The 24,266-nt window shown below is 53.3% G+C and overlaps 1 protein-coding gene across 10 annotated transcripts in view; it reads right to left on the reverse strand.

Moving 5' to 3' along the window:
• The window catches only part of Tcf3 (transcription factor 3), a 31,876-nt gene extending 7,985 nt beyond the window's left edge, over positions 1–23,891 (reverse strand). For 6 of the 10 annotated variants that reach the window (XM_020184203.2, XM_020184199.2, XM_020184207.2 and 3 more), the window contains exons 1-16: positions 23,588–23,720; positions 21,528–21,659; positions 18,095–18,167; positions 8,761–8,834; positions 8,567–8,645; positions 6,581–6,648; positions 5,689–5,821; positions 4,521–4,570; positions 3,221–3,320; positions 2,993–3,150; positions 2,780–2,909; positions 2,373–2,431; positions 2,221–2,299; positions 1,337–1,410; positions 605–763; positions 398–521 (exon numbers count right to left, since the gene is read on the reverse strand). In XM_020184203.2, the coding sequence (XP_020039792.1) occupies positions 398–521; positions 605–763; positions 1,337–1,410; positions 2,221–2,299; positions 2,373–2,431; positions 2,780–2,909; positions 2,993–3,150; positions 3,221–3,320; positions 4,521–4,570; positions 5,689–5,821; positions 6,581–6,648; positions 8,567–8,645; positions 8,761–8,834; positions 18,095–18,167; positions 21,528–21,599 (1,432 nt within the window). In that variant the 5' untranslated portion in view covers positions 21,600–21,659; positions 23,588–23,720. Of the gene's footprint in view, positions 1–397; positions 522–604; positions 764–1,336; positions 1,411–2,220; positions 2,300–2,372; positions 2,432–2,779; positions 2,910–2,992; positions 3,151–3,220; positions 3,321–4,520; positions 4,571–5,688; positions 5,822–6,580; positions 6,649–8,566; positions 8,646–8,760; positions 8,835–18,094; positions 18,168–21,527; positions 21,660–23,587; positions 23,721–23,742 lie in introns of those variants that run through there. The other 4 variants (XM_020184201.2, XM_074054544.1, XM_074054543.1 and 1 more) reach the window with 3 other exon arrangements.
• Between the last annotated feature and the right edge of the window lie 375 nt (positions 23,892–24,266).

Here is a 24,266-nt window from a genome sequence, read left to right on the forward strand (position 1 = left end):
GTAGTGGCCTTGAGGCTGTGACATCATTACCCACTGAGAGACTGACACCAGACATACTGATCCTACTGCCCCAAAGGTGCCACTAGGGAACACCATGCCCTTTGGGAATGACACCTGCTCTGGGGACCTTCCCTGTGGGACTCTCCCTGCAGGATCCATTGGTCTTGAAGGGGTTTGCCCTGCCCTGCTGGGATTTCTGGTCTGACCTCCTGCCTCAGTTCCCCTAGCTAGAAATGGAGTCCAACAGTCCCAAGCCAGAGGACCACAGTGAAGGTTTGCCAAGTAACAGGAGGCCACACCAAGACCCCATGCCAGGAATAGAGCAGATGATTTTGAGTCCCCTAGTGATGAGGGGATGGAGGGTACACAACCTGGCTGCCCTGCCTCGGGAACTTACCACTGTAGGAGTCAGGTGGCCGTGAAAGGTCAGGGAGGGTACTGGGCTGGCTGGGGAGGGCAGTATGGTTGTGCAAGAGGTTGGCGGTGCCCACGAGGCTGTCCTCTGAGTGGGTGCCCCCGACCTGTGGAAGAAGCAGGGACATGTCAGGTTGGAAGGGGTCCCCACCCTCCACCCAACCCAGCCCAGCCGAGACACAATGCTCACCAGGCTGGCATGCCGTCCACTCAGTGGCATGGGGCCAGCGAAGCCTGTGGTCAATGCTCCATGACTGGGTAGCAGCCCATGCATATCGCCGGCTGTGCCCACAGCATGGCTGCGGAGCACATGGATCGCCTCGTCCAGGTGGTCCTCCATCTTGCTCTGCTGTGGGGTGGGCATGGGGTGACCAGTGAGGGGCCTGGGCCCCAGAAATCTCGCACAGCCCTTCTGCAATTGGCAGGCATACACATGTGTATGCACAACATGCACACACACACACACTGGGCTGGGCTGTGACTCAACAACAGAACACTTGTCTAATGTTTGTGAGGTCCTGGGTCTTTATTCTCCAACACCACAAAAATCCACCCATAACACACCCTTTTGCACATGTACAGTGAGTGGTTCCATCCCAATCTCCCCTTCCCAAGAAATTCTGTGCTTTGCTTTGGTTGGCTCAGCTGTATGCCTTCACCAAGCAGTGCCTTGGCAATGCCTTCGGGTGTCCACCCACTTTGGAATGCACTCCTGAGAGTTGTCTAAACTCTCTTCTCATCCAAGGGGAGTTGGACCATTGCATTTTGTCAGTCACAAGAGACCTGATAGCTTTTTTTCCCCTTCTTCTTCTTTTTGTGGTACTGGGTTTGAATTCAATGCTTTGTGCTTGCTGGGCAGCCTAATGGCTCTTCGAAGGGACCCATGCTGACCAGCCCCATGGTGGCAGGGCAGGACACTCACCAGGCCATGGAGACCTCCATCATAGCTGGGTGATAAGGCACCAGGGCCTCCTGCTCGGGGCCACTGTGATGTCCCTGGAAGGGGAGGAGGCAGATGAACAAGGCAAGGCAGGGTGCAGAGCAGGAGGAACTCATGAGTGAATGAGTGCCCTCAGAGGGCCACTCTGAGGCATGCAACATTGCAAAGCTGCTCTAGGAGGCCTCAGTTTGAATCCCCAGAGTCCCCTGCCTTGGGAGCCCAGGAGGGCTGCATCTCTGATCTCTGATCCTCCTTGTAATGCCTTATCCTGGCCGACTACTTCAGGCTCTAGCAGGGAGGTGGGAAGCTTCAGGGAGGACCAGGAAGGTCAAGGAGAAGCAGAAGTCTGAGACTTCCCACAGCGCAAAGGGAGGACCTGGTGGTACTTTAAAGCAACTGCCCAGGTATTCTAGAAATCTCCAGCTCCTACTTCCCCTGGCTCCCAGCTGATGCCTCAGTCTCCAAGCAGGGACAACAGCTTCTGTCCCCCTTGCCAGAGCCAAACCTTGGGTATACAGTTGGTATCTAGTAGTTGTCAGGTAGGTGAGCGTTAACAGGTGCGTGCTCTGGACACCAGGCCAGAGCACGGTCCGGCTGCCTTCACGTAAGCCTCAACAGTTCCCACAGCACTGATTTACAAACTCTGCCTCCCAGCCTCTGCTCCCACTGACCCAACCTGGCTAGACACCACCTCACTGCCTGGCCAGCACTGTGGCACAAGGACAGCCTTGATGCCACCTCCTCGGGGACTGCCAGGATCGCTGGGTGAATGAGAGTCCATCACAGGCTTTGTTCCAGTTTGGCTTCTAAACCTCTAAATACCTGCTGGTCCCACAAGCCTCCCACAGCACTCGTCCCCTACATACCTGCCAGGCCCTGCGGGGAGCCCACGGGTGTTGAGGGACTGGGTGAGAAGTTACTGCTGGAGTGGTCTGGGGAATAGATCTGCAGTGGTGGAGACAGAAAGTCAGGGCCACCAAAGGGTCCCCAGCCCACCCTGGCCCAAGGCCCCACTCACCGAGGCCAGTGCCTTCCCAAGGGCATCCCCAGAGCTGCCAGCTGTGGTCCCGCGGGAGACTGTGGGGAAGAGAGGTGAGTTCAGCGTGAACCTTGTCAGTTGAAGCCACACCCTGGTTCCTTGATACCCAAGATCTACCTCTGTGGTGAGCCTCCTCCACGCCCTATTCCTCGTGGCCCTTGTGAAGTGGAAAACCCACTCCTTATACAGCTGTTTCCTGAATTACAAGCCAGCACAGATTGGCTGTGTAGGGGGTGGATGCCAATGGCAGAAACGGAAGCGATGTGACACCAGTCCTGGGGCCCTGGAAACACTGTGTCCCCACCCAGCCCCCAATGCTACCCCCTGGCTTCTGTTGGGCCAAGTGTCCCTTGGCTGCAGGGCGTGCATCCGGAGGGTGGCCGTACCCATGAGGCTGTCAGCCCCGCTGACAGGTGGCGTGTGGCTGGAGGCACTTCCATAGGCACCTGGGGCTGAAGGGAAGCTGGACACTGCAGGGAGACCACCGTTGACTTCAGCTCCATGCAGCTGGTAGCCCTGAGGAGAATGGGTGAGGGGTCAGATGAGGGTGGGCTGAAGGTCTGCCAGGAACCACCAGGCCCACCACCACTGAGGCCTACCATGCGCTCATGCTGGTGCAGGCTGCCAAACCCGCTGCTGCCGCCCACAGAGCCACTGCCTGGTGTCAGGGACAGTGGGGATGAGCCACCCAGCATGGGCCCGAAGCCTGCCTGGCCGGGGGTGCTCCAGAGCTCTGCTGATGGGTGTACACTGCCATCTGCAGAGAGGGGGAGGTGAGCGTGGGCAGAGGACCTGCCCATAATGCCAGCCCAGGGGTCCCCACGCACCTGCCACATAGAAGGGGGCGGGGTAGGTGCTGCTGGGGGTCTTGGCGGAGGGGTAGGCGGCATCCCTGCTGTAGTCATCACCTGAGCTGGGTGGGTACACCTGTGGCAGGATGGCATGGTCAGGCAGGAGGGATAGGATGGGTGGTTACAGTAAGGGTCCCCTACCTTGTTTCCCTATCCCATCCCTTATCCCAGTCTCTCCACCACTCCTCCAATGCTGCCCTGCTTCCCCCCTGTCATAGTTCTGGCTTCTTGCAGCTGAGGCCTTTGTGATGCCCCATCTTCCTTCATCCACACAATTCATTTGACCCATCACAGTCTCAGTTCTAATGCCCTCAGTTCTTCCTTGCTCCCCTGTTTAGAATATACCAGTGCTGGAACCTTCTTTAGCCCCCTGCCTAGACACACAAGACCATGGGCCCTGGAGTGATGTCTTCTCTGAGGCAGCCAAGGTACAAAGGGGTTCACAGTCAGTACCAAGTCCTAGCAGGTCGTCCCACCTAGAAGCTGGGCCCAACAGGACACTTTGGAACCACTGCTGATGTCTGCTCAACACAGGAGTAGGTAGCAGGGCATCGGGCTAGGGCTCCCAACTCTGACAGTTGTATGATTTTGTGACCCCAGTTCTTATGCTGTACATGAGTCGTACAGGATCTATCCATTCTCCAGGCCTGTGCTCTGTATCCTTTGACCTACACTATTAAATGGGGTATGGCAGGCCGTGAGGAAATGCATTGGGGGAGGCAGGGAGGAGGCTGTCTTGATAAATTAAGTCTTAAAACAACCAGCAACCCAAGCCTGGTCTCGCTTGATGGCCTTGGCCTGACTGGAATGAGCACAGCTAGCCCCGGGGCACATGTGCCTGGCTGGTTGGTCCAGGGCTTCCTGGCTGCTGAACACAGACCAGGCAGGGAGGACAGTGGTGACCAAGCCAGGAAATTCACCAAACTGCCTTTCTTCCAGTGTGATTACATCACAGAAGTGTGGTGCTGTGAGCCAGCACCATCTGCTAGGCCTGGCAGTGGGCCAACCACCATGCAGCGGGAATGGGGTGGAGATGCAGGTGGGTGGGGATGGGCCCCACTCACGCCCTTATAGTGAGAGCAAGGCTGGACCTAAGGAAGGACCTTGGTTTCTGAGAGTGGACCATGGCTCAGAGTGTGCAGGGGTGGATTCCCACTTATCAGGGTCCCCATAGCCTGGTGCCCTCAGGACATGCATGGTCTTTGCAGGAAGAGCCCCAAGACTTAAGAGGCATGAGAGGCACTTGGTCTGTGGAGTACCCAGTCCCACCACTCACCGAGGAGGGAAGACCAGGTGGAACCTTCCGGACCTTCTTGGGCTGGGTATCTGTTGGGAGCAAGAGCAGAAAGCGACCTCTGTCATAGCCCTCCCCCCGCCCAGGTGTAGCCAGGTCACAAGAGCAGCCCTGCCTATACCCCAGAGGCTCAAAACTCCCACTACTAAAAACCTTGGATGGCTAGGTGCCAGTGGCTCATGCCTGTACTCCTAGCTACTCAGGAGGATAGTGGTTTGAAGCCAGCCTGGGTAAATAGTTCATGAGACCCTATCTTGAGAAAACACTGCACAAAAATTGGGCTGGTGGAATGGCTCAAGGTGAAGGCACTAGCACAAAATAAAATAAAACAAAATAAAAGCCTTGGGTTCAGGGCTGGAGGAGTGGTTCAAGTGGTAGAGCACCTGCCTAGCAAGTGTGAGGCCCTGAGTTCAAACCCCAGTACTATTCAAAAAAAAAAAAAAAAAAAAAAAAAAAAGGAAAAACCTTGGGTCCACCTACGTGAGTTGAAAGACGTAAAACACCATGGGGGTCTGGGAGAAGATTTCCTTGCATGGGAGTTTCAGAAGCTAGGCATTAACAGATATCTGGGCTAAGTCAGCTCTAGAGTCAGATGTGCCCCAAGGTCCTCTTCAGAACAGCATCAACCAATGTCATCCCAACCATTGTACAGCCAGTCCTCAGGGTTCACATACAAATCATGCTAGGTAGATTCTATCCTCAGACCCTTTCTCTATTCAGGTCCCACACAGGGTGGCAAAGACTCTGAACCACCAATGAGTACATGCATGGCCGCCTCATGCAGCTCACACTATAAACAAAGGTCCTGGCTCCAGCCTACTCAGAGATGTGGTTTGTCATGTTCTTGCACTTTCTGTTTGCGACTTTGCTATTTAAAACATCCCAAGCACAATGAAAGACAGGGCAATGTCTCTCTGACAGAGGCTGTGCTGAGCCTCACAGGGTGAGATTAGCTAGGCTCAATGAGAGAGAGTGACAACCAGATGCTGATGATGGAAACATGCAAAAATGAGAGTGTCCTTTGGCGATAGTCATGTGACCAGATGCTTTCAGGAACTAATCCCAGTGGTATTTGTCACCACAAATACAACTCTGGGGATCAGAACTGTGTGAACTGTGAGGCTCAGCTGGACCTGAAAGGGGGACTCACCCAGGCCGCCATCTGCAGCTCTCCGCCGAGGGTTGCTGGGGTACGAGGAATAGTATTGGGAGCTTCCCTTCATGCCAGAGGGGGACAGTGGTCCAGGGCTGCTGAGTCCCAGCTCACTCGGAAGGAAACCAGGCTGAGGGGACAGGGCATCAGGAGACTGGGCTGGTGTATACCTCCCAGGCCAATCCCTGCTAAAACCCACCACTGTAGAAGTGGTACCACTAGCCCATGCAGGACACCTTCCCTGCCTCTGATCCAAACACAGCAGGCCTTGAGCCACTCAGCATCTTCATAAAGAAGAGGCTGGCTGAGTGGCTGTCTTTGGCCAGTGAGAGATGCTATTTACTGTGGCCTCTCTTTCTAAGCATTCCAGTTACTACTGCGTGCACTATTGGAGAACAAGCTTCCTTCCCTAGGAATCATGCCCCACATCTCGTCTGCATGGTCTGTGCTCTTTCTTGCCTTTGTGCCACTGCTGTGTGAGCGGCCTCTGCTCTCTGAACTTGTGCCCAGTGGACCCGGTGAGCAGCAGAGCCCAGGGTTCAAGACCCAATGTCACGAAGCTCTGCTCCTCATGGGGGTGGCTACTGCAGGAGGCACCTCACTATACTCTGCTTGTGAACCAACGCTCTGCAGGTGCTGTCCTTATCACAGGGCCTGGCACCCACTGTCCTCAACAGCTGCAGCTGCTCTGGCTTAGGCACAAGGCAGACAGGTAGAGCCACCTGGGACAGGGCTGCCAAAAGACCAGGACAGGAGGCCAAGCTAGGCTACTGAGGCTCACAAGGGAGGGCCAGGAGCTAAGCACAGGCTCAGATTTGTGGAGCCACCTGGAGGATCGCCCAATATTTCTACCACTGAGGGGCATGACAGGTGCCCTGCCACCACTTACTTGAGTCAGGCCACTGACACTCGCATCTCTCCCGAAGGTGGTGTAGGTGCTCCTCTCGCCACCCTTACCTGCAGGGGAGAAAAAGGGTCACTGGAGCAGATCCCAGGCTGGGTCCACCTGGTCCTTGACACATGCCTGAATACAACCCAGTCTCCCAGTTCCCCTGGAGACAGGCTCAGGACAAGAGTGGGTCCCTGGGTGCTTGTGGACCAAGTTGACTGGGAGCTCTGTTCTGTCTCAGTCTCTTGCTGGCCATCCTTAACCTTGGACATGCCTGGCACTTTCTGGGGTACTGGGCTCACACAGGGCCCTTGTCTGTCCCAGGGACAGGCCTGCGGGGTCCTTGGCAGGGAGCCATTAGGAGAGTGTGGCTGTGTGCACACAGCACCCATCAGACCCGTGTCAAGGCTCAACTCCTGTCTCACAGTCTGCCAACACAGCAGCCCAGCCTTCCAGTGAGGGGTCACTTTGTAAGCCAGCTCAACCACGAGCACCGCCCCAGCAATGCTGATTCTAACCACTTGGTGAGAAGAGTCAGGTCGTCTGCCCAAAGAGCTATGTGGGGGACCCTGTGAATGTGCTCTCCCCACAGACACTTGGATCCAGCTTCACCTGAAGCAGAATCCCCGGATTACTTAGTATCTAAGCCAAAGGTTCCCTCTGACCTTAAGCTAGGTGCCAAGTTTTTATTTATTTATTTACCTTTTGTGGTACTGAGGTTTGAACTCAGGGCCTCATGCTTGCTAGGCAGGAGCCACACCCCAGCCCTGGGTGCCAAATTTGACTGAAGGGTGAACAGCAAACAGTCTTGTCCTACGTGAGGACTCTGATTGATTGTTCATTCCATTTTTTTTTTTTTCAGACTGGGCCATGCTGTGTAACCCAGGCTTGCTTGGCACTCCAATGCTCCTGTCTTCTGCCTCATAAATGCTGAGACGACAGGAGTATCTAACACACTTCAGAACAATTTCAATCAGACCCCCCAAAAGAGGGCTGCTGGAGCCTAATGTTACTCCCTCTGGGTTCATCAGTGACCCTGGGGACTGGGGACAAAAGAGGCTCCAGAGGAGCTCTGCACATGGCAGCCAGCATCTCCATGCTAGAAGAACACTAAGGCTCCCAGGGACCCTTCCTGCCCTCTCTGCTCACAAGTCCCACACACAGCAGGGATGCGGGAGAGGGAGGAAGCAGGGTGGGCCAGGACACGGCTGGGCTCTGGACACTGCTGACCTTGAGCCACTCCTGCCAGCAGGACACCTGAGAAAGAAAGCTAAGAAGAAAGCCTGACATTCTAGTAGGTATGCAGGCCACCTGGGCCCTGGGGTAGGCCTTGCCTTCCCTTCTGGGAAATGGGCCCAGTGCTGTCTGCAGTGAAGGATAAGGTGCATGCTCAACTCCCTCCCTGTACTGGGTTCCCTTCCTGTTTAGGGCACTAGCACCTGCCAAGCTCAGACTGTCCCTCACAGTCCAGGGAAAAGACTAGGTCTTTACAAGAATCCTCAGGCCTTAGTTTCCCCACTGACCACTAACACTGAGAGCCACAGTTCATGCTCAGTGCCCAGCCCCAATGACACATCTAATGCTCCCCCAACTCTATAACCACAATGGGATTGGTCAGCTTGGACCCAGTCCCAGCCCTGGGACAGCCCTTTCTGTGAGCCTCACTTGCCACCTTCGGCCAGGAAGATTCTGGGAAGTCCCTATATCACAGGTGGGAAACTGAGGTTGCAGAGAATCCAGGGTCTGCACAGAGTGTGAGTGCAGACCTTGGTTAGGATGATGCCTCTGTCTGTGGAAGGACCCAAGCTCTCCTACACTGGGGACTCCTGAGCCCACTGTCCAGTGCCCTCTAAGGAAGAAGGCAGAGCTACAATCACCCAGGCAGAGTAGCAACCACAGCACCTTCCTGACTCAACTCCCAGACAGGGAAACTGAGCCATGGAAGGCCTGTGTCCACCTGCACCAGCTCCCAGACTGCACACTCACCTCCGAGCCCGGGTCCCAGGAATGTGGATGAAGAGAGGCTGCTGTGGGATTCGCCGAAGTGGGCACCTTCACTGTAGGTCTATGGGAGGCAGGTGGGGTGAGGGTGCACTGGGCACATGTAATTTTCCCCCTCTAGCCCCGATTCCCTCACCTCCTCACCCAAGGGAGGCCTGGGGTTGTGTGGGGTTCCTTACCCGGCTGGCATCAAAGGACGGGTTGCTCTGGTCACTGGTTCCCCATGAGCCTGAGCTGGGCCGGTCCTCAAGTCCTGGTGGGGGGGGGCAAGAAAGAGAGACAGGGTCCCTGCAGCCAGTCCATTTCTAGCTTTAGCTTCTCCTGCCACAGGGGAGAACCTCGAGGTACTCAACCCAGCTGGAACCAATGCCATGGTCAGCAGCCAAGGCCCCAGACACCCAGGGCCTTAGAATCCTTTCAGGTATATAGCTGATTATCTCTTTCATCAGCTGTCTCTGCTGGCAAACTTCTACCCATCTATGAAAGCCCCAGACACCATGCCCACTCTGGACAAAGCTCTTATTCTGAGCTTCTTTTCCTAGCCTCATGCCTCTCCCTCAGGCCTAACTCTGAACCACACAGGAACAGGTGTCTGCGTCAGGCATACTCTCTTTCAACCTTTCAAGAAAGGTTTATTAGGGCCTTGGTAAACAGGTAAGGAATAGTGAGCTGTAATCTTCGGAAAGTGGGGGTCCTGCTGACACCACTGGGGAGGCCAATTGGCAGTAGGTGGATGGGGCAGAATCCCACTTGAAGAGGACACACAGGTACCCTGGTCCTGGGGCTCCTACAGTCCGGCCCTCTGGGGAAGCTGGGGAGCCTGCAGTGTGGCAGAGGTTAATCGGTCTGGGGAAAGAACCTTGTCCCAAGGGGTGGGGCAAGGCAGGGTGGGGCCCTTATCTCCCCCACCACTCTCACAGGCAACTGCCTAGGACTCTGGAATGTTCTCCACAGACAGCTAGCTTGGCTCCTTCCCCATGTCTCGTGTCTATCCATGAGGGCTACAGAGCTCCTGGAAAAGGAGCAGAACAGCCCCCAGACTCTTCAGCCTGGCCACAGGGGTTATGAGTAGTCACTGTCTTGCATGCCTGGGATGTCCCTGTCCAACTTGGGGTCAGAGGCCCCTCAATGCCCCTCCATACCCTCACCCCACAATGGCACGCCAGTGGCTCCTGCGCTGCCTTCTGTCCTCCCTCCCCTGCTCCTTACACCAGGAACTTCTTTCAAACCAAATTCTTTTATTTTGGTGCCTTTGTGTTAATCATTCCCCTAGAGAACAGGTGTTTAATTGCTGTCTAATTTGCATAATCATGCATATTAATCTCCCAGTCAAATGAATATTCATATCTCGTTTAGATTTTTGTTTTCAAATAAAAAATTTCCAATGTGATTATGGGTGGGGGATTGGGATGCTGCCTCAGCAAGTTGGGATCTGGGCAAGGGGTTACCATTGGCTCTAGATATCCAGCTGGCATGCGTTGCTCAGTTTGAGGTATCTATAACCTATGATCTTAGGCCCCAACTTGGTCTTCTGACAAGGCAGGGGTGGGCTGGCAGTGTGAGCTTGGGCCAAGTGCCCAGGCCCTCAGGCTTCTGAGGTTACCTCTGCACACACCTGTTGGCTGTCCTATAGGGGCCACAGCCCCCTTCTCATAAACACTGGAACCTAGAAGTACTAAATTGAGGGACTTTTCCCCAAGACAGCAGCCAGGGTGCATGTGAACAGCACTAGAGAGCTGGCAAAGTGGCTCAAGCAGTAGAGCGCCTGCCTAGCAAATGTGAGGCCCTAAGTTCGAACCCCAGTGCCACCAAAAAACAAAAACTAAACTGAACAGTACTAGAACCCAGGCCCCAAAGTATCTACTCCAAAGGTCTGGCAGAGGTGAGAGGCTCTCCAGGGGTCCATAGATAAGCCCCTGGCAGAGACAACAACCCCCCCACCCCTAAGCCCAGTCCTCATCCTCTCTTCTAGAAATGACAGAAATAGGGAAGAACCTCCCCTACCCCCATTAATACAGTTATTAAAATTCCCCACTGATCAATTATGTATTTTAATAACCCATCCATGAATATTCATAACACGAGCTCACTCCTCCACTAATTAAAATGTACTAATAGAATAAGGCATTGCTCTCGAATTTTTTTGATTCCTTTTTTTCCATGCTGGAAGTGGGGTGTGGAAGGCAGAGGCTGGGTTTTGCCCATCCCATCAAGAGCTCAAGAATCCCAGTCAACTAGGGAAGACAGGTGCCCAGAGGGCTGCAGGAATAACCATGTACTTGGCCTCTGGACCTCAGGTGCCCTTGCTTGATGTCCCTTTTACAAGTAGGGGAGGCTTTGAAAGCCTTCAGTAACCCTGGTTAGGACTGTGTGGCCTGTGTCTAGGGCTCCATTTTTGAAGTTTTTTGTTTTCTTTCTTTTCCCCTAGGCAGTACTGAGATTTAAGGCTTGAAGTCAGAGCTCCAAACATGCTAGGCAGGTGCTCTACTGCTTGAGCCATGCCTTCAGTCCCGGGCTCCATTCATTTGCAGGGCTTGGAAATTTTGGTCCCTGGATCAAGGCCTCATTTGCTCATTTGTATAAATAAAGTTTTACTGGCACACAGCCGGTTTGTGCCTACATTGCCTGTGGCTCCCTTGAACACCATGGCAGAACTGAGTCCTGACGAGAGACCAGCAGAAATCTTCACTATCTACCCATCATTGACATGGAGACTTCCACATGGAGGAAGATTGCTAGGCCCATCCCATCTACAGACTTCAGCATCAGGCCTGGGGCTGGGTTCCGGGGCAGGGCCCACCACAGCGTTCAGGTCCACTGCCAGGTGGCCTGCATGAGTCTTCTTGGGCAAAAACCCCAGGAACCTCCTCTCTTTCCTTTACTCCTACAGCCCACCCTCCTGGCAGCTAAAGCCTGGGTCAGCCATTCTCGAAAGCAGCTTCCATCCAGGGGCCTGCTGATTGTCCCTAGGTAACCCGAGAGGGCTTTCAGAAGCAAAATCTGGCTGTCCTCTCTCCCTTTAACGCTCCTATATCTCCCCATGACCCTCAGGGTAAAGACCAAATTCCTTTCTCCCTGACCTTAGCACTCTCTTCTCCCCTGAACTGGGGGCCTGTGCCCCCTTCAGAGGTTCACCCCCTGGTCTCCAGGTCTACTTCTTGGTTGACCTTCAGGGAAGTCACCTTGCTATCCCCCTCCAGTCTGAGGCCTCTGTGTCCCCATCACTGCCTGGAACAGGGCTGAGGCCACAAACGGCCCAGCAATTCACGTCTTCAAAAGAACTTTCCACAAGGATCAAAATGGTTTCCACCTGTGCTGTTGCACATAGCAGCTAAGAAGCTACTCAGAGTTTCACATATGGCCAGCAGGGCTGAGAAAGAACATTCAGTTTTATGTGATTTTTTTTTTTTTCGTACTAGGGTTTAAACTCAAGGCCTTACGCTTACTAGGCAGGTGCTCTACAACCTGAGCCAAGCCCCTATCCCTTTTTGTTTTTATTTTTTTGGGTAAGGTCTCATGTTTTTTGCCCAGCCTAGCCTGGACCATGATCCTCTTACCAGAATCCTCCTCCCCTATTAGCTAAGATAGGCATGTGCCACCACACCCATCTTTTAACGTGATTCTAACTACTGGGGACAACTGTATGTGGCCAATGACCACTGTATTAGTTGGTGCATCCCCAAAGACACTGACTAAAATGTAGCCACCCTCAGTATCCATGGGCTCTACACCTGGGGAGTCAACCAATCTGCCCTTGGATAGCTCCAGGATAGTGAAGGATTGGGTCCTTGTCAAGCCCCTAGAGCAGAACCCCCAGCCCAGGGGCCTTCACAGTGCACAGAGCCAGCTTAAGAGTGAGGGTCTGACAAGTCTGTAGGTAATAATTACAAGGGAAACAGCTCGCAGCTACAAAGGCCACCTGGCCCCTCCCTGCTGCAAAAGTCAGCTGACTGACCTCAGGGACAACAGAAACCTTTAGTATCAGCGACCCATGTGGGGTCCGAGTGCAGGATGGGAAAGTCTACCCTTGAATGAGAGCTCAGAGCCATTTTGAGGCTTGGCACAAGAAAAAGATTCGTGAGGGAGACAAACTCCGAATGGAAAAGAGGACAGTGACTTTGAGGCCAAACTGGGCCAAGAACTGAGAGACTGTCTGTGATATATATTCTTTTTTCTTTCTGGTGATACTGGGGTTTGAACTCAGGGCTTCATGCCTGCTAGGCAGGCACTCTACCACCTGAGCCACTCTGCCCTGTCTGTAAATTAGTATAGTAATTAATTAAAATCAACCCAAGGGCTCCTACCTGTAATCCTAACTATTCAGGAGGTAGAGATCAGGAGGATCACGAGGCCATCCTGGGCAAAAAAATGTGAGACACTATCTCAAGTAGATACACATTCTCAGTAGAGTTTGAGTCCAAGAATCTTCATCCCACCTCAATGTTGCTCACATGGAAAGACCTACATTACCAAGTCCTCTTGGAAAAAGAGGACTCCCGAAGAAACACCACACAACCTGAGCAGGAATCAAAACAGTGTGCAAGGTAGAAGATGAGCAGGGTGGGAACAGCGAGCATGCTGGACCGTATATCTAAGGCCTGGCCTCAGTACCAAGACCACAGAGCCTCACTGTACCTGCATCGAAGGGGCTCCTTGCAGTGGTTACTATTGCCCCCATTTTACTGATGGGAAAACTGAGGCATTTTCTCAGAGCATGCAGATAACTGGGATGGTAACTATCACAAGGATACAAATGTTGCCAAGCAAGACCAACAAAGACCAGGAAAAGATACAATATTTTCATTAAATAGCAACTTACTGACCCTAGCCACTGTCATTTTACCTCCAAAGATGAAAGTGGGAGTTAAAGGGTAACCACCACTGCATTGAGATATTTGTAAAAAGCTTTTTTTTTTTGAGACAGGGTCTTGCTATGTAGCCTAAGCTGGCCTGAAACTTGGGATCCTCCTGTTTCTGCCTCTTATGTGCTGGGCTCAATCTCAAAAGCAGACTCAGTCTCACAAACAAAATATAAAAACAAAAAGGGTTAGAAGTGCAGCTAGGGCAGGGCCCTGGGTTCAATTTCTAGAATAAAAAAAAAAAAAAAAAAAAAAAAAAAAAAAAAGGACCCTCCTCCCACCAACTTTGAACTCAAACCTCTGAAACTACCTGACTCAAGGAGAGAAACAATTTTAATTATCAAGTATCAATCATATAACAAAAATACCATTATTAAAATAAGGTCCTCAGAGGAAAACAGGATCTTCAGCACATTGGTTCACAAACATGAGAAGACAGAAATAAGCAAACAAGGCCTTCAATGCAAGTCCAGAAAGAAAGAAGAAAACAAACTTTAAAAAAAAAAAAAAAAGAATTAAGATAAAAGAGGAAACAAAGCAAGTCATCATCGATGGATAACTATTGATTCCACAATGCAATGGATCCCTGGAAGAAAACTCAATAAAACAACTAAAGCAGAAGGAGCAGAAGCAAGGACAAAGGAAAAGAAGAAAAAGTAAGTAGACTTAAGATGGAGACACAGACAGAACCACAGTGATTTTATGTTATGAAAGAGGCTCACACTGGCACGTTTTAAAACCTGGCTGAAATACAGAGGGTTTTCTAAGAAAATGCTGTGGTGAGCAAGAGGAGTGGACATGACCCCCACCGGCTGGAGAACACTCCCCAGAAGTTTCAGAAGCAAATGTCTCCCAAGGAAGAGCTGCTGACAGGTTCAGAACACTGCAAAGGACGAGACCATCTAGAACACAGGGCAAGAAGGCAAGGCTGGTGGACATGAAATTCCTTGAGAGTGCAGCGTGAGAAAGGTGGTCCACAGGACCACCCGATGTGGAGGAGGCCATATGAGGCACCACGCACAGGATGGTGCCCACTGCTTATTGTGAATCAGCAAAAGGGGTAAGAAGGACCCTGAACATGAAAAAGACAGACAGACAGACAGGCCTATCAGGAGTCAACAGCCAGCATCAAGCTGGCGGCAAGCACCAAGCAGGCCTAGTGTCAACAGGCAACTGGTGATTGCCTGGGGTGGTCACCCCTGCAAACAACTGACAAGGCTACAGGGTACAGAGCATCACCACTGATCTGGGAGAGACTGAAAGCAGGAGGATAGCAAACCTAACCAAGGAAAAAGAGCAAATTAAGGAATGGCAGGAAATGATGCAGTGGAAGACAGGAGGGAAAATCTGTGAAAGGGACCAGGAAAATGCAAAAATGCCCACAGGCATACCTATCTGGGAATGTGTGAACAAATGAAAACAACAAAGTATGTGTCTGCTACTTCAATTTTTGAGGCTTATTTTTAAAACTATAAGGACTGGGGAAAGGCTCAGTTGTTAGAGTGCTTGTCTACCATAGGTGAGACTCCTGATTTGAGTCCCAGCAGAAAAAAAGAGAAAGGAAAGGAAAGGAAAGGAAAGAGAGAGGAGAGAGAGAGAGAGAGAGAGAGAGAGAGGGAGAGAGGGAGGAGAGAGAGAGAGAGAGAGAGAGAGAGAGAGAGAGAGAGAGAGAAAGGAAGAAAGGAAAGAAAGGAAGCAAGAAAGAAAGAAAAAGAAAGCAAACAAGCCCAATAAAGCTAGCACAACTAAAACGGTACTGAGGTAATAACTCAAAAGTAAAACAGATGGGGAAAAAAAAAATTCTTAGGAAGTGTAATGATGCATTTTTCAAACCACCTGAAAATGTTTCCTTTAGTTTATTCTGTTGGTGGCTGGCTAACTTCTCATCCTCAATGCTTAATCCTTTTCTTTTCATTCTTCCCACCCTATATAAAGAGTGTCTGCAAAATCAACAAGAGCCATATAAAGTGGGGTTTGGGACATTACAGGGTGCCATCACAAGGCAGTTAGTTGGAATGAAACTCTTAAGTTTCAGCTTCCTAGTTGGTATAATGGGGATAATAACCTCAATTTTGTCTTCAATTTGTGAAGACTGAGAATTCCCTGAATATGACCTGAGGTTAGCATATGACACATATGGTGATGCAAGTTGTTCTTAGCATGTGGCTGTTAAAGAGCTGATCGGGCAGCAATAAAAAGGAACAAACTATTGATACAAGCAACAACTTGGACGAATCTGCAGGGATTATGCTGAGTGGGAAGGGACCATCTCAGAGGCTCTCATGCCACGTGACTCTATTATACAGCAGACATGGAACAGCAGGGTGGCTTAGGGTCAGGGGTGGCAGGGGAAGGGGGGCGTTGCCAACTACAATGGTGCACAAGCATGGTCTCAGTGGCCACTATGACTCTACCACACAAACCTACATACAAGTGCAATCTGAGTAACTGTGAATGCCCCCGCCCCATCATCCGTGAGCTCCTACTATATAGCATACACACAGGTATCACCCTCGGTGCATGGAATTTCTCCACACACACATCTCTGTGCCTTCCTGTGACTGCACAATGATTTTAAAATAAAATGCTTGCCAGAAAAAAAGTTGAGAGAAACCAAAACAAGGGCTCAAGACAGTAAGGGGACAAAGACTGTGTGACCCGTCACCTGAGATGAGTCACTCACAATCCATCACCCGCTGGTGGACCACAAGGGCCCTTCTGGGGTCCTCAGCAACATGGAGGAGCAGCAGGCAAACAGATGCCTCAGAGCAAGAGACCCTGGCTCATCTAGCTCCTGTGGCTCCTGGGGTCCTTCACCATGAGCTCAGAGCAGGGCCAGGTGGCAGTTTACTTGGCCCTCTCATACCCATGGACCCAGCTAAATCCTCTTCTTATTTGTAAAAGTGACATCAACTGACAGGTGGCAAAGCCTATCTGGTAACTGGTGATAAGAAGGGGGTGACTTAGGCTTGTGTCTCAGGGTTCTGAGTCCCTTGCTGCCCTGAGGGCTTCTGCCCCTACCTGCTACAAATACACTGGGGGTGGGAGCCACCAAGAGGCATGGCAGGACAGGGACCAGTGCACCTGTACCTCCAAAGTAAAAAACACAACCCGATGGGCCTTGCTAGGCCCCCAAACACTCAGCCCTGCTGTGTGATGGGGAAAAGGAAAGGGATAGTTGGTTAAGGCAGAGCTGGGGGGCAGGAAGAAACTGGCCAGGAATCATGAAAACCAGCCTGCAGTGTCTACAGGGTCCAGCTCTGCTAGCCAGGCACTCAGGGAATGGGCAGTGGCACCCCTGAGGAACAGTCCTGGGCCCAGGGACCCATGCACTATGGTCCTGACCTTGACTGAAGAGGGTCTACAGAAGGGCTGGGAGGATAGGTAGACAGTGAATGAGGACAAACACTCCACCCCATCCTCAGGTGGACCAGGGACAGTGTCTGACAGCCCTTGGCCTGACCCTCTGTCTGAGGCTAAGAGCCTCAGTCCCTGGTTTTGGGGGCTGCTTCCGGTGCCATGGGGGATTTCCACACCTCCGGGAGCACCCGGGTAGCCCTGCGGCCACTTCCTCAGGCAGAGGGGAAGGCCAGCAGCAGCAGCTGATGGTCCTCACTTTTGGAGTGGGGTACATAAGAGCAAACCTTCCTTGCCAGTCTCCAAACCCTGTCTGGCCACAGTCCACAGGTCACCCTTAATAAGTCTCAGATATGACCATAAGACAGAACTTCTCATCCTATCCTAGAAATGGGAAGGATAAAGCCATGGAGGCTCTAATCTGAGCCCCAGGAAGACACTCAAGGCTGGCCACAAGGACAGCCAGAGGTGAATGGGGACTGAAACGCCTTGGGACATCTGCCCAGCCTGCCCACCAGGCCCTGGCCACAGCTATGGTAGGCTCCAACTTTCACACTGACCTCTGCCCTCTACCTTCCATGGCTCCCTGCAGCTGCAGGAACAGGTAGTTTCCCATTGTGGCTCCCCAAGACTGTACTACCTGGTTAGCTCCCCCTACCCACATGAGTCTGCTTCCCTCATAATCGCTCCCTCTGGTCTCTGCTTGCCACCCTGGAGACCTCCTGGAGGCTCAGGTAGCCCACGACCCTCACTATGCAACACCTGAGCTTGCTGCCCTTCTGTTAGCTAATCTTCAGTCCCATCCTACTATTTCCCCATCAGCAAGGGTAACCAATTCACCCAGATCAGCCTGGGATGCTTCTGCTGTTAGTGTTCCCTGATCCCAGAAGCCCCCCAGTCCTGGGCACAACAGGGTGGCCAGTCACAGTAGTGCTGGGTCCTGTGCACAGCAAGTGCCCAATGCAGCTTCGAATGCAAACAGAGGGGGAGGTTGGGCTTGTAAGATTCCTGCTGTGCATGATCTGGAGGAGACAAGGAGAAAAGAGACCCATTTGTTCCTGGACCCAGTGCAGCCTGATCCTAAGAGCAAACCCCACTCAATTCCAACCCTGTCCACAGAGCTGACTGCCAGCCATCCTCAGGCCAGTCAGTCACAAGTGCAGGCAGCAACTCTCTGGTGCTCTTGGACTCGCTGCCCCCATGCCCACGAGTGTGTGCCCACCCCCCCACCCCTCACACATCCTGTGTGGTCTCCAACTGACCCTTCATACATGCCTCTCTCTCCAGATGGTCCTACCTGAACCTCCAAACTGGGTTCCGGCCAGGGAGGCAGGCCGGCCCTTCCCATTGGTCACAGGCAGCGGGAACATCTGCAAGGAACAGAAAGGGATAGCAGTGAGTAGGGGCAGTTGGCAAGCCCAAACCCACGATCTGGGGACCACATTCTCTGCAGGGCTGTCCTGCCCACCCGAGACCAAAGACTCATAGACCTGCCTTGCACTGAAGCTGGATGGGCTCCAGGTATGACTCTGAACTGCCCACCCTGACAACAGTGTCTAGGACTCCAAGCCCCCCAGGTCTGTGCTGTTTGGTTGGGGGCCGGAGGTAACCTATTTAGGAAGGAGCTACAATCCATGAGCTCTGAGGAATAATGCAAAGTTCCTTTCATTTCAGTTTAGGAAAGCCAGTAGTCACCAGGCGCCAGTCGCTCACGCCTGTAATCCCAGCTACTCAGGAGGAAGAGATCAGGAGGATTGTGGTTTGAAGCCTGCCCAGGCAAATAGCTTGAGACCTTATCTCAAAAAAAAAAAAAAAAAAAATCCATCACAAAAAAAGGGTTGGTGAAGTAACTCAAGATGTAAGCCCTGAGTTCAAGCCTCAGTAATGAGGAAAAAAAAAAAAAAAAGCCACAAAAAGCACCCATACAAGAGGCCCAAATGCTCATACCCTACTTGCATCACTGTGGGCTCTGCTGTCCCAATAGGCCAAACACCCCCACCCACTCACCTATGTGCACATGGGTGGTCCCGTGCACAGGGACCATGGTGAAGGATGGGCGCAACCCCTATGTAGGCTCTGCAGTTTTCCCAGATGCCAAGGGCATGGGACTTCCTTCCCCCCTTTCACCCATACCCAGGGCGCTAAGTCCCTAAAGATTAAACAGCTTAGTAGCATTACACAAAGACCAGCATCAACAAACCCTTTTGCCACATAAAAAACAAGGCACATCCCTGACGTGCCCCACCTTTCTCCAGGTCTAGGAAGTGGGATCCTGAGCCCTTATTTTCTCCCAACTCTGGCAAGACCAAGATGGGTAACATTCAGGGAGGGGTGTCCAGGCTACAGGCAGTCCTTACCAGGTCTATGTCCCTGTCAAGTGGGAACTGGCCCAGCCTCTCCATGCCTCATTCCCCCACTCTCATTGGGGAAACTGAGGCCCTCAGGTCTGGTGTCTACAGCCAGGCCCCTGGGGAAATGGGTAGATTCCATTTCTATTTACTTTTATCTTGTCACAGGCAAGATATTTGCTGGTGGGGAGGGGGACTATGCCATATTCTGTGGGCCCAGACCCACCCCCACACTCCTGGGAGCCTTGATTTCCTTTTCTGGGAAACAGACTCAGGGAACGGTATGTGTGGGATATCATGAAACCCAGCACATGGCTGGGGTGCTGGTCACCAGCAGCAAGGGGCACAGGCCCCCACCACCTTGCCCTGGGATGGGCCCAGGGACCATTCTAGATTCATGCAGGGGGCATTACCTAGAATGCCTGCTCTATGCTTACGGGTCCTTTACACATCTCAGTTGTCTACTGGGGTTTGAACTCGAGGCCTCAATGCAGCACTCTACCAGCACTTTTTTATGTTGGGTATTTTCGAAATAGAGTCTCAAGAACTATTTGCCAGGGCTGGCCTCCAACTGCAATCCCCCTGATCTTTACCTCCCAAGTAACTAGGATTATAGGTGTGAGCCGCCACGCCTGGCACCTCTTAGTCTTCTTAACCACAGAAACCTAAATCCAGTTTCCAGTGCCAGTGAGATTTAAACGCTGCAACTTTTTTCTTTGTATTTATTTTGACAGTGGCCCCTTTCTCTACCTCTAGTGAACCTGGCCCAGGGAAGTGCTCCCCTGTAAGGTCTGTATCTCAGACTAAAAGATCTTGTTCAAAAGAACAACTCCCTGAGCCTGGGGCAGGTGGCAAGGGCAGCTAGGGGAAAGGGGTGTACTGTCGCTGCTCCCCAACCTGGCCACACAGGCCTTTCCCTGTAACACTAAGGAGGGCCACCAAATTCTAGTGCTACGTCAAACCCAATGAGGGAACACCTGGAGAGGCCAGCTTCTCACCCCTCAGCCTCAGTCTCTCATCTGTGTAATGGGCTGCTGGGGGAGACCTTGGGACCTCTGGAAGGTGGTGGACAAGGGACTCAGGGGGCTGGGATGGGAAGCACAGTGTATGTGTGGGTGACCATGTTACTGTGGGCCTGAGCCTATGCACCACCCCCAAGCTGGTGTGTTCCAGCCCAGTAGGCTGTGACCTGTCAGTTTAACAAAAAAAACAACCAAACTGCACCTCTGGTTACTCAGCCACGGAGGGAAAAGAAAACAGGGCTTAAAAATACCGCATGGCCCTTCCGGAGCCTTGGTTACTCCGTCCGGCAGGCTGTTTATCGGCAGAGTGGCTGGTGCTGTTTCGGCTTTGGGACTTTTGTTTTTGACATTACCTTAGCAGCATGAGCCATACACAGGGGAGGGTTCAATTCAGACTGAAAGTGCCTCCCCTCCAGCTGTTTCAAACCAAAACGGTGCTTATAGCAGATGGGGGCCAGGATTTCGGGAATCATCCACACATGTGTCAGAAGCAAAAAATCATAGTTGTGGGTTGATATCCACAGAAGGGGCTCCACTGCACATGATGGGTAAACTGAGGGTCCTAGGCCTTTGAGATGCCTATCAGGTCTCGCACTTCAGAGGACTCTAGTTTCTCTACCTTACCAGGCCTGTCTGAGCTGTGTCTTTTGGAAGCCAGCACCTTCTCTGAGCATCCACTGGCACAACTGGAAAATGGGCCATTCAGGGTCGATCAGACCTCCTAGGGAGGGCATGGATCTTCCCCAACAGTGACATAGTGACAATAACTAACTCAGACAGTATGCTGAGCACCTCCTCCAGGCCAGGCTCTGGCCACCATCCTCATTCTCTCACAAGGAGGTCCTGGCACCCCGACCTCACTATACTGCATGTGAATGACTAAGGAATCAGTCTGTCCTATCTTGCACAGAGCCCTGTGCAGGGGGATATGCCAGGCCCACTCTTTGAGGTATCATCTCCTTTGGCTTTATGCACCTGTGATGAAGCAAATGACCCTGACTGTCCTTGTTTTACAGATCAGAAGCTTAAGGCTACCAACAGTTCACACAGCTAGGTTGGGGCTTCTGGGCTGAGCACACTTGAGGTACAGTCCCCTGCCATAAGGGGGCTAGGAAGTCCCATCTCTGGGCCTCAGTTTCCCTCTGTAAAGTGATGGATGTACCCATTTCCTGATTGAGTAAAGCTTGGGTGCTGCTAGGGAGTGTCAACCTGTGGGGGAAGGTGGGAAGTTCCACCTGGGAGATTTTCCATCCAGACAAGCTAGAAGCTCAGTACTTCCAGGTTCAGAGTGATTGTGATATGTGCTTCCCTGCCCTAAAAACCTGCTCATAATCTCTGGGAGTATAGGGGTCTGGCTCACCATGCTGAAGTCCAGGAGGTCACTCAGCTCCTTGTCCGTGCCCACAGGTGCCATTCTCTGCGACTGGTTCATCCTCCAGCAGCAATGGCAGGTGCAGGAACTGGGGTGGCTACCCCAGGCCTAAAGACAGCCCTGTGTAGTGGCCCCAGGGTAGTGGACACAGGGAGAGACAGGGACAGACAGACACACATAGAGAAACAGGGAGAGAAAGGTTTGAGTAACATAGCCCAACCAAAAGAATAGGAAAGCAATGGTCTGGGGGGACAGATGGTCTATGAGAGTTCTGGGGGAGGATGCAGGAATTATGCTGGGATTCTCCCATTTGGGTCTCTGTACAACCAACCCCAGAGCCCAGGGGGAGCTTGCACAATGGGGAGGTGATGTGACTATAACCTTCTCTCATCTCCCTGGGCAACCATTAGAGAATCAAGATGCACAATTTAAACTGGATGGGGGTGCTCAGAATCTCACTTCCAACCCCCTCCAGGCTGCTCCACTGTCCTGCCTGGAGAGGAGGGATGGCCCAGATCCCACCCTCAGAGAAAGTTTGGTGGACCCCCCCCCCTCCCAGCAGCTGTCACAGGGCAGTGAAACGCTCCTGTCATTCTCAAATCCAAAGCAAAAGAAATTCAGTCAAAAACCAGAAGCACTCCCCCCAGCCCGCTTCCGGACTTAACTGGGACTGGGGGGGGAAGCCCTATCTGTGGACCCACAAAGCATCCCTTTACCCTAACCCTCCTCCCAAAACCCAACTGAATTCATAAAAGTAAAAAAAAAATCTCGGGCTTTTTTTATTGTCATGATGTATCCGGGAATTATTTCTAAGCAACTTTGAAATCGTCCCTGCCTCCTGCTCCTGGTGGGGAGGATTCCCTGGGCGGCCCCAGGGGGCTCCACTCTGAATGGGGGAGGGGGATCCACCTGCCAGGCCCTGTCCCACGCCAGTAGAGGGAGCACAGTCTCCCTCTCCTAAAAAACTTTTTCCACGGCTGACAAGAACCCGCGAAGGCTGAGGGAGGGGGACCTGAGGTCTGGGGAGACCCAACTTCAAAAGCGGAGGAACCCCCTTTTGTTTGCCAACTCACACACTGGGTGTGAAACAACCGCCCCAACTCATCCCCTCCCCCGTTGTCTTTTTTTTTTTTTTCGTCTTTTTTAGAGAGCGTGTGAAACTTTTTTTTTTGAGTTGTTTGAAACCGCACTTTTTCGTGGGGTTAGTTGAAACCGATTTTCAGGCTGACTTGGGGGAGGTCTAAAAGAGGCTTTTAGAAGGGAGGTGAAAGATTTCAGGGTGTCACAAGGACTTGGGGGAGGACTAGAGACAGACTTGGAAAATGTTTGAAACCACTTTGGGGGGTAGGGGACAGACTGAAACGTCTTTCATTGAGGGGGGAGGGGAAGAGGCCCAGGGACACCCCCTTCCCGGGCAGCCGGTGCGGCCTGGGAGCCCTTTGAAGCTCGCCGCCCCACCACGGTGTCCTCGACCCCGAGCCGCACCGCGCCCCGCATTAACGCAGAGCAGATGTTCCCGCCCGGTCCCCCAGCCCCCAGTCCGGGCCCAGCACCCAGAGCTTGCGGTGTGCGCGGCGGCACCTTCCCCGCGCAGACAAAAGGACTCTCCTCCCTCCCTCGCTCCCCCTCCAAACTCCAGCCCCGGCTGGGCCCCTCCCTGGGGAGGGGGAACCCCGGGATCTCTGTGCTGGGGTCTGGGGCCCCACCAAGAAGTTGGACAACCTCACGAGCGCCCCTCGCGCGCCGGCTTGGGGCTACGCAAAGTTTCCGAACTGCTGGCGGCGGGGGGCGGCGCGGGCCCTCCACGTCGGCCGCCCCCTCCGGCGCGCAAAGTTGGAGAACAATGCCTCCCGGGCCGGTCCACCGCCCCCGGCCACCCTACAGGGCACGCACCCCTCAGCGCCACCGTCCAGGCCCTGCCGCACCCCTCACGGGCCTCGAGGGGGGGCCTGGGGCCAACTTTGCACAAAGCGGCGGGGGTCCCGGGCGCGGCCCCCAAAAGCCGCACGCCCCTCCCGCCTGCCTTCCACGAGTCTCCGAGCGCTCACCTGCTCGGCGCGGCTCGGCACGCGGCGCGGGGGAGGTGGCGGCATGAACGGTCCCCCACCCGGACAAAGGGGCGTCACGGCCAGGTCCCCGAGGGTCGTGCGTGGGCGGCGACAGCGCGCGTGGCCCGGGTCCCCTCCCCCGCCGCGTCGCCTACCCCGCGCGGCCGGCCGGGGCGCTGGGGCAGCGGCGTGCGGTGCCCGCCGCCCTCGTCGGGTACGGCTCCGCTCCGGCCCGCTACGTCCGCAGCCGCCGCCACCGCTTCATCTTCCTGCGGCGGGAGACATGTTCCGCCCCCCGCCCCGCGCCGCCCGCTCCGACACCGCCCCGCCCACTCCCCGCCCATAGACAGGGCCCTCCCCTATCGCGCCCCGCCCGTTCGTGCTCCACAGATTCTTCCGCCACGCCTGCGCGTCCCCGAAAGACGCGGACTCAGTCCCTAGTACCCACTAGAGAACCCTAAAGCTCTAGGCGTCCGATATCTGGGAGTGGGTTCACCCGGTGGAGAGATATGATTGCCAAGGCACGGGAAAGAGGCAGGGACTATCTTCCTGCGCGGAGGCGTACATGAACTGAGCGCATCGTCTATGACGCAAGCGGGAAGGACCGTGAGATTGAAAGATAAGGCACAGAGGCCTTCACCAATCGAAGGACACGAATATGTGATTGGTGGGGCTTTCG

Source organism: Castor canadensis, chromosome 14 (genome assembly GCF_047511655.1).
Source record: "Castor canadensis chromosome 14, mCasCan1.hap1v2, whole genome shotgun sequence".
In the NCBI taxonomy this organism is placed as follows: domain Eukaryota; kingdom Metazoa; phylum Chordata; class Mammalia; order Rodentia; family Castoridae; genus Castor; species Castor canadensis.